This window comes from Ruditapes philippinarum, unplaced genomic scaffold, assembly GCF_026571515.1.
Source record: "Ruditapes philippinarum isolate M1 unplaced genomic scaffold, ASM2657151v2 ctg4473_1_1_1_1, whole genome shotgun sequence".
Classification (NCBI taxonomy): Eukaryota; Metazoa; Mollusca; class Bivalvia; order Venerida; family Veneridae; genus Ruditapes; species Ruditapes philippinarum.
In genome coordinates this window covers 173,106-183,687 of record NW_026861559.1, presented here as the reverse complement: position 1 = coordinate 183,687, position 10,582 = coordinate 173,106, and the positions used below count along the sequence as shown (strand labels likewise).

Here is a 10,582-nt window from a genome sequence, read left to right as displayed (position 1 = left end):
CAGTATATTTGTTGCCATAGCAACAAAAATGTTCAACATAGGAAGAAAAAAAGAAAGAAAAAGACGTGCATAATTTTCAGACTGCCATCTATCCATATATGAAGTTATAAAAATATTTTTAGTACTTTTTGCGTTATCACGGGATCCAGTTTTTTGGACGGACGGACTAATGTACTTACGAAATGGTACTTATGTGACTTTTCCTTTGTTCTATTTAGCCATTTTAGTCACACAAGGCTTAAAAAAGACACACAAGTAAGAACGGAATGAAAAGGATTAAAGAGAATTTACTGTTACCTAAATTGTTCTCCAATTCATGCAAAGTACCTCTGAGTTTGTACGGACTGACAGATGGACTGACCGAGAGACAGACGGACGGAGGGTTAACCTATAGTCTCTTCCGGTTATACCGTTAGGGGACTAATAAAACGCTTATATACATCATCAAAGGAATAGTCTGACATAATTAAGTTTTACCAGCTGTATCAATAAAAAGCGAACCTAACAGATATAAATGCGTATGAAATCATAACGCGAAATTTGTCATCCTAAGCATGTCATAGACAAGCACATGACTCATCTGGCACCTCCCCTCTCCATACGTATACCAGCTAAAATTTCCGGTATCGGTTAAACTAACGGAAACACCAGCTAGTCTGATATGCAAGAATGGATTGTATTATGTTTTCACCGGTGCTTGATTACTCATTCTTCGAAACACAACCATGTCAGTTTAAAATGACGACATTTACTTAGGATGACATCATTAAGCTGCTCACGACTGGCGCAGATTTTTTAAGATGATATGGATAAAACCTGCGGCTTAAGTGTTTATGAGATATCATATGAAAAGAAAACATAATAAGAATAGAAAATATATATTAAAATGCGTTATTGTTGTTGCATTGTGGCCTAATGTTATCTTGTTAGAACTTGTTGCCTTACCGATTTGCTTTTGTTTAATTTTTCTTGTGTGTGTGTGTGTGTGTGTGTGTGTGTGTGTGTGCGTGTGCGTGTGTGTGTGTGTGTGTGTGTGTGTATTTTCATTGGGAGAAGACAAAATAACAGCTGCGTATACACGTAGTCCCTAATCAGTATTTATTTGTAGTTAACACCGTTTAAAATTTTAGTAACTGTCAGTTGATAGTCAACAAATGATCGTAAAGGATCATATTTCGCATCATTTGTTACGTTATAAATGCTTAAAAAACAACCAAGGCAAACGTCTAACAATGTAAACAGAATTAATGGTATCAGTAAATAAGGAAACATAACACAGCATTCAAATAACAAAGCATCGTCCCAACCCTCGCACAAAGCAAATGAATGCAATTATTCATGCACGCAACAGGAGATCGCCGAGATAACGCTAGCGAAGTACACATTATACGGGGTAAAGTATTCGACTAAAACAGCAATAAAATGAGAATACACATTGTTCTATCTTCAGTAAAAGGATGAGATATAGCTTATATACAGATAAGCAGAACACGGATACATTGGTTGTAAATCTTAATTAGTTTTTTAATAATATATCATGCAAATAAAGTGATGATGTTTAAATGTCCTTTAATTGAATGTACAATATACAGAAAAAAGTTATCTGTTACACAATTTGAAGACTGTCGAGATTGATCTTTAAGAGATGAAATTAGAGCAGTTTTGTAATTCTGTCGTTATTATATTATTTGAATAATGCATTAAAAGCTACTGATCGTATGCGTGTGACATGTGTTAAATTGAACTATCAGTTTTAATACAGGGACATTGAGTTGAAACCCAATGGTATCTTTTTATCTTCCTCATTGTAAAATTAAGTAGAAAAACAAAATGAAAGTTGTCATCGGAATATGTTTTGTTTGTCTTGCCTATCACGGAGTAAATGCAATAGGTAAGTAATTGGTGTTTTGCTAAATTTGAAGAAATAATGGAATACAATTATCAAAAATGTATTCATGTTCAAGATAAAAATATGATTTTGCATAAATAGTTGAAACATAACTTAATAATGTTTTTTTTTATAAATTTGAAATAGATTTTTACGGAAGATACTATAAAATAATATGTATCATAATAAAAAGACTATAATATTTTAAGATAAAATAAAAACATTTAAGATTTTTTGATTTACACAATCGCCATAGTGTGCTCTATATTTTCGTTTTCGTATTTCGATTGGGGCATTTATGCGTTGGTGAATGTACCACTTTCAGCACTTTGTCTGTTTTGTGGATAGCGCCCTTTTTAAGAAAAAGCAAACTTTTAGCTGCTTTGTGTGGCTGATTGGATTTTGTGAAATTGATACTTTGGTTAAATGTTTTTGGTTTATAATGTTTCTTGAAGAAGTAATAACTTTGAAATACCTTTCCACGATTTTACAAAAAAAATTTAAACTATGTTCTCTAAGATAAATCTTTTTTTTTTAATCATAGAGCAGAAAAATTAAATAAAGTACATGATTTTAAAGATTTTAACCCTGTTTTCTCAGAAGTAGATGAAAATTTCACTTTACAGAAAGTACTTAAGGTAATGTTTATGCTTAAAATAAATAAAACGACTGGGAAAGATAACCTCTTAAAGGAATCAAAGCAAGGGATATTTTATCTGACCCTATAACACAGCTATTTGGCTATACTTTAGCATCTGTCATTTTTATAGAAATCATACAATTTAATTAAAAAGTAAATAAAGAAAATGTACGACATTACAGAGGATTAACTTTATTGAGTCATCTTAGTAGACTGTTTACTAGCATACTAATTAAGTGGTATAATGAAAATTAACATTATATCTGATGTGCAGTTTGGTTTTTATAAAGGTAGCTCTTCTACGCATGCTGTTCTTATATTACATTCCTTAACGGAAAAATATTTGAACAAGAATAAATGATTGTATTGTGCATTTATTGATTAAAATCGTTGTTTTGATTCTATATACAGGAATTCACTTTGTGATAGATTATCTTTAAAAAGTTGTATTATGTGGGTTGAATGGTAAATTATTAAGAAAGATAACAAGTATGTACATTTTTATTAAATAATTTGTAAGGTCCTGTGGTAATCATTGGCGTCCGCGACGCAGCGCGACGCCCCTTATGGAATGAAATCAGATTTTGTGGAAGGGCAATTGCTACTTCTCGGGCCTTTTCGTCATTCATAATAGCCGACCATTCCGATTGGTATGAGGCTGTTTGATTATCAAAAATGAAAGGTCTCGATATGTACAAAGAATAGTGAACTGGATAAATTCGCAATGCAAACATATTCAAATGAAATAATCTAATCCATTAATTAATCGCGCTCTTGCTTTTTTGTACTACACAGTGTTATTACTGTACATATAAATAGAATGATGACCTTAACATTGTGAAAGTCCGAAAATCTATTTATAGAAGTAGTTTGAGTTTAACGAAACGGTCATTCGTGTCGTGCTATGGTAATGATAACGAACTGGAGAATTTTGAAGGAAATGAAATGCAAACATATTCAAACAATTCATTGCACTCTTTATAAATCTACAGAAACAATATAAGTATGCCATTTTTACGAATTGTTATATCATTTTGAAATTGTTTTTTTCTTTTTTGAGCGGAATGTTTATTTGTCGAATATTGTGACATTTTAACAACAGAAACGTTCGTCTGCAATTTCAACATGAGTTATTATGGGTTTTATTAATAGGAATGTAAATACATAGGTGGGTCAGACGAGGTTTTTTAAGTAAACTAATTCATTAAAATAGTAGATTGACCCCCTCCAATAAACCGATAAACAGACTTACTTCATTTTGACCACTATGTTCCAACGAAAATACCACATGAACTTGAAATTCTATCAAATAACCAATGTTAATGATGATATCCAATAATACTCTCTATGTAGTATAAATAAACTTATACCATATAGGGGGTGTATTTTGGATATAATAAACCTGTATATTTTGAATATTATCGTTAATATTGATATAATTTCAAGTTCCTGTGGAAAAAAACAACATTTAATATTCTAATCTCTAGCATGCCTACCAAAATTCATGATGAACAATGTCTATCGTCAGATATACATTTCTGGTAAAACCCAATTAACCATTGAAAAGTTTATAAGAATATCTGGTCATCATATGTCTGCTAGTTCATCTTCAATGCTGCCTTTCTTGCTTGGGCGCACTTTGATACTTTGCATCATTACTTTTCTTGTTCTTTTCAATATTTCGATTGGATTACGTCAAGCGGAGATAATTTCCCTTCATTTGCCTCATTTTACGTTTGTTCGCTGGTGATATGGTATTTATTGCTGATATTTCTTCAGATCTCCAGTACACACAAACTTCGTGAATAATGGAATAAATTGTAATTAAAAGTTAATACTAATAAAACCAAAATAGTAGGTTTTCGTTAAGGGGGAGGGGTGCTGGTTATATAGTCAAGACTATATAGAGGTTGTAAATGATTTTAATTGTCAAGGAGTCACATTGAATTTTACTGGCAATTTCAACTTAAGTACTCAAACTTTATATCGTAAAGGTTTAAAACTCTTAAATATTTTAGTGGCAAATTTGACAAAATTTGAAACGCAACCAAAAATAGCCTTACAGTTACATGAATCTTTGGTTGGTTCTATTTTCCAATGTATGTAAGTGAAGTATGTGTTATTGTTAGTCAAATAAAAAAGTTAGAAAATTTTCCCATGACATTTTGTAGAAATATTATTGTTGTTAGAAAATCTACTAGTAACAAAGTTGTGTCCGGAGAACTTGGAATATATCCGCTGTATATAAACACATACTTTTCAATGTTGGTTTGAATAAAAAAAGTTCAAGTATTATTGTTAAAAAATCAATTGCTAATTCATGTATATCTGATATAAACAAAGGGTGTACAAACGCTTTTGTAAATGTACGAATTCTTTTAGACTTTTAGAAAAAACTGTGGGGTTTTTTTTGGAGCCTAAGCGTAAATCAAATTTATTTATTTATTTTTTTGCTGTTTTTTTTTTAAGCAGAGATTGACAGATGAATATGTATAAGAATAGAGAACTAGTATAAATTCTAATGATGTATTATCGTTATATCAATCGGAAAAGGACAGTTTTGGAATGACATCTTATTTAGAAAATATTGCATCAAGAAGTCTTATAAGTGTTGAAGATCGTTCAGCACGACATCATTGTTATGAGTGCCTGTTTTTTTTTTTTTTTTGGTACTTTTAGCTATTTCAAATTTTGTATTTTTCAAGTCGGGTGGATCCAGTATAATTCACTCGAATACTGTTTAATCACCCTTAGAATATGTTGCCTGCTTTTTATTTTTGTCTTTGAATAAAATCATATTAAGCGAAACGCTGGCGATTATAAATTGTTTTATTCAACGAGTTCAATAAATTTTTAATGAATATACACGAATACAATATTATATTCATCACATACCTAAAATAAGAAGGTTACATTGCCCTATACAAACGGTTGTTTGTAAATATAACCCGAACCGTCAGGCAAGGGTTATATTGCAAACAACCGTTTATATTCGACCATATAACCTGTCAACATATAATATCCCAAATGACGTCACGTCAAAGTGTTATTTTTACACTAGTGTAATATCATTTTTATTAACTGTGTTTATTACACTCATGTGTTTTGGTTGATGTGTTATATCATGTTAACTTTTAATTTCATTGTATTTTCATGCCGTAACATGCATGCTTGTCTATATTTTAATTAGGAGAAACTTGCAGTATAAATGATTAATAAACATTCGTCTTCCTTTATTATTCTTAGAGTTGTAAAATAATACGTTTTGTGTTCTTCATTTTGTGGCAATTTTATTCTTTTGTTTGATCATAAGTTGTTTAGAGTTTTTGATAGCAAGGTGTTTAGATTTTTTTCGTATAAATCTAAGACGTGTACGTGAAAAGATATTTTGAATAAACGGTTAGTTTAAACATATTTTTTACGGATGATACACACTACATATATCAAATTTAGATATATACACTGTGGAAAAGGATTAGAACGAAAGATATAAATGTTATCAAGTTCTTCTCTAAATTGGTTATAAATTAACAAAAGTCTGTATAATTTTTGGACTTATTAGGATTGAATTGCACTAGCCAATTGTTTTCCCAGTGATATTGTTTCAATACCTGACTGCATTTGAGTTGCTGTTTCGTTTGTAAAATTCACAACCATGTAGAAAAGCAAGCATTAACTGCTATTAAATTTATGATAGATTTCATGTCTGTAAAAATATCATTCATGAAGTTGAGAAATAAAAGAGGACCTAATATAGATCCCTGTGGAACTCCAGTCCCTATTTTTATAAGATTTGAGGAACATCAAGGTAATACAACACGTTGCTGTCTATCAGAGATAATTAGAAAATCAAGTAAAAGATGTCCTTTAATTCCTGCATAATTAAGTTTTGTAAGAGTCCCTTGTGCCACAATTTGTCAAAAGCTTTTCTTATAAAAACACAACTCGCTCTTCAAGACCTTCATCTTGAGCTTTAGAAAAAGTATCATACAATGAAACAATCTGATTTACAATGAAATCACATAAAACGAAACCGGATTGAAAAAGGGTGAGAAAAGTGTGTTCGTTTGAGAAATAAGAATAAGTAGGTGGCGCCATAGCTCAGTCGGTTAGACCACTGACTGTCACTCCTGAGGTTCCGGGTTCGATCCTGGGTAACACCCTTGGGATTTTTCAGAGACACTTTCAGTGTTTCCCACCTACCTAGAGGTTAACTGGTATGAAACCCAGGTAATCCTCGCATGTATCAGTGCTTTGCACCGGGCATGTAAAAGAACCAAGGGATCTATTCAATAAGAGCTAGGGACTGGTTCTCGGACTCCCTTGTATCTCATAGCAGTCTCTAGGGTCTGTTGAGGTAAGGACCCTACTGTAAATATATGCTTGCACTTTCGTAGGTTTTCCTTCACCGCCAGGTCTAAAGAAAATCAAGTCGTTCGAAGGAGAACCTTTTCTATTGTTGACAAAAGAGAAACAGGCCTGTAATATGACACAATTAACGGATCTCCTTTTTATACACTGCACATACCGCAAAGATGGAACATAACAATGTTGTAAACTAAAATTAAACAATACACAAAGAGGCATTTTTAGCTGTTCGAACGATTCCTTTAGAAGTCATATATCACACCATCATGTCCTGAAGCTTTTCCATATTTTAAACATTTAATTACATTTTCTACTTCACATTGATATACTGTAAATGACTCAAGCATTTGCTGACGTTTGCGATAAGAAAGGGATATCTTTGTTAGAATCATTAATTGATGATTGACTTGTAAAATATTTGTTCAGAATATCTGCTTTTTTGCTGTCTTCATAAATAAGTTCTTCATAAATAAGTTCATCAACAAAACATCATCGTTAAGAGAGTGAATTCCAACTGACTATTGTTCGGTTATGGTTTATGAATGGTGTGTGTTTGATTTGGGTGTAAATACTGTCCAGAGACGTTTGTTGCTTTGATGTATATTTTGATAAGAGATAGAAACAAAAAAGGATAAAAATGCCCCAAAAATATTGTAAGCTAGTTATTCAACTAACAAATAAAATAAAGTAATAAACAATGAAAATGGTATTATGAAAATCTCTGTAAGATAGACAAACTAAAATGAAGCGATACTGATGTTCGATGGTATTTATATTGTGTTTTGTACAAAGTCTACGATTCCTTTTAATAGCTCCATGTCTGTTTTATTTTATAAGTAAGTATGTGCGCAACATGTAAATCTTGCCAAACTAAATATATGATCTATATCTGTACATGACAGTCAGTTTTCAATAGACATTATGTTTCAAGTTAAGGCACAGTTCTCAGGTTGCAAATATCTATGATCGATCATCTTTTACAAAATATTTGCCATTTAAACAAGCACCGAACCGCTAAAGAGCAAACTAGTAGTATGAAAACCAACATGCACTTTTTTTAGTTTTCAATACTTCCCAAACTATTGATATATTTCGCAGTATTACAATAGGAATTTGTCTTAATTCCTTGTAAATTGAAACATTTTATGTTTGATGTCTTACTTCCAACGTATATTTAAAGGCGTTTGCTTTGTCCATACGTAATTAATATGTAGCAGAAAGAAAACATCTGAACTTTGCATGGTTTCAGAATATGATAATAGAAACAGTTAAAACGGAATAAAGAATTTCGGTGTCCACGATCTTTTTTATGTTATGTACGAGTCTGGAGAAACAAATACGATATTGGAAGTGGAGAACATCAAGTCAACAGTGACAAATTCAGCACTCAGATCAATAGCAATTATAGCAGTGACTCCCTGGTGTTTCATCCATTAAATAATATCATTAATAAGTCTAAAAAGTACAGACTCGCACATGTGGAAGGCGATTGCCGTCGCTCATTTAGTCGGTAGAGTGCATCTCTCTCTATTAATTTTGATAAAAAAAAAAGTTACTGACGGGCCGATAGTTCCAAGACAAGAAACTTTTAAAAGAGGTTTGACTATTGCCTGCCTCCATTTGGCAGGGAATACACATTGCGTCAGAGAAAGATTCACAATCTGGGTGCTAATAAGTAATAGGTCATTAAGAAAGAATTTTAAAAGTTTTGCCGGTAGTGTGGCGTTCATTGAACGCCGCCTTTCCTTGATGATCTTGTTTATCATATTACATGATTTTGTGTATAATTGATAAACGAGTTTTTTTTTATTTCGTCCATTGTTAGATTCACAAAGCAATTGAAAGATGGGACATCTCTAGGACAGGGTTTAAAATTATCATAGTCTTTCAATAATCTTGAATTTTTGCGATTTTATCAATAAAATGACTGGCAAATGTTTAGACTAGTGTAGGAGGCAAAGAATTTTCAAACCTTGTACCGTTGAGATCCTTCACAAGTGGATAAAGCTTTTTTTAATCAAAATTTTGATTAAAATCAGTTGTCAGAATTTGAGATTCTCTTTTATCCTTATACAACGACTCTGTAAAGTTATACGGCTATGCCCACAGGAGAGCTATTCAAAAAGTGTCTTCTTGCGTCTGTTGCAGAAAGAAAACATCTGAACTTTGCATGGTTTTAGAATTTTTTCCTAAAATCTTGTCACGCCTTTCTGTATTTTTATAGATAAAGTAGCTCGCAAGAAACATTTCGCGCCAGTCAACGCCATTCAACGTTGAATTTGTCTCATGCATATACTTTCTTATACTTTAATCCTCGTGCGAATGAAAATGTAAACTCCTCGCAATCCACCTTAATTTAATTTACGCATGTTTCTTTTGAGAACTGTAACTTACTTACAGTACCCGTGTCTAAAGTGAAAGTTCTTTGAAAGAGAATGTTAAATCTCGCTACTTATCTATTAACAAGAGCCAGTGCGCTAGACTATTCTCAATTCATGATAGTAAAACAAGAGCCTGATTATTGTAGAATTTTCTAAGTTCAAAGGGGCTATAGTTCTGTCAAAATTCACAATTACAAAAGCTTTCCCTATTTTTCGAATGGTCGAGGGTAAGCAAGAGTTTTAGTCACAGGCGATATTTTAACTGCCTCAAATAGGACACCATAGAAACTGACAAACTTAAGAATAAATTCAGTTCATCGAAAAATGAATCAAATAAATCGTATGTTCATTTCCAGGAACATAGTTACTGTTGATTTTAGCATTGACGAAACTAACAGAATGATGCTAAAACTCTTTCTTTACTTTGTATATCGTATGACATTCTATAAAATCTAAAAAGATCTATTCATAATTAAATGTGTTTTTAGATTTAACTGTTCTTTACACTCAAACGTCGTATAAGCCAGATACAATTATTCGTATTTACTTCAAAACTGTCTTCTTACAGACGTAAAGAAGACAGTTTGCTAGCACAAACAACAAATTATCCTCGGCTTCGCCTCGGACAATTTATCTTTTATCCTAGCAGACTTACTTGTACGTCTGTAAGAAGACACTTTTGAAGAAAAATTCGTACTGTATCTTGTACATAGAAAAAGCTCTCGCTTTCTCCTACAGCTCATTAATACAATTTTTTTAATCCTGTCCCGATTAAGTTCTGAGCGAAATCTCACCAGTTCACTCATGCTATACTGCATACTTTATTTACTGTTACTTACAGCCATTGTGTTATGTGCAAAAGAATTTACAAAATGTTTACAATTAAAACACAATCCTTTGAGGCTCAATTATATTTTATACATTTAGGTTATAAACAAACATCTGTTAACCTTTCTTTCAGATTGTAGCAATCCAACGACGGAAAATGGAATCACATCGTTTGAAAATACAACATACGGGTCACTTGCAAACATCTCTTGCGATCAAGGATATACACTTATAGACGAAAACAATTTCACAATTTACTGCCAGGATGACGGGCAATGGTCTTCTACTCCAGTTTGTGTACAAGGTGATAAATTAATGAAATTCTAATAATAAAATAAATTACATGCAACATTTCAGAAATAATTATTTTTATTGTTAAAAATGACCTGAAAATGAACGTTTTTTAACGTTTTCAAATCCAATTATCAATCGCTCTTAAATTTAAGTTTCAACGTACATTTTTGTATTTGTTAATCA

At 31.9% G+C, this 10,582-nt stretch overlaps 1 protein-coding gene across 1 annotated transcript in view; it reads left to right on the top strand.

Moving 5' to 3' along the window:
• The first annotated feature begins 1,418 nt into the window (after positions 1–1,418).
• Positions 1,419–10,582, top strand: part of LOC132716109 (sushi, von Willebrand factor type A, EGF and pentraxin domain-containing protein 1-like) — a 31,961-nt gene continuing 22,797 nt past the window's right edge. The window contains exons 1-2 of the mRNA XM_060699288.1: positions 1,419–1,891; positions 10,239–10,409. Coding sequence (XP_060555271.1) covers positions 1,831–1,891; positions 10,239–10,409 — 232 coding nt within the window. The 5' untranslated portion in view covers positions 1,419–1,830. The remainder of the gene's footprint in view (positions 1,892–10,238; positions 10,410–10,582) is intronic.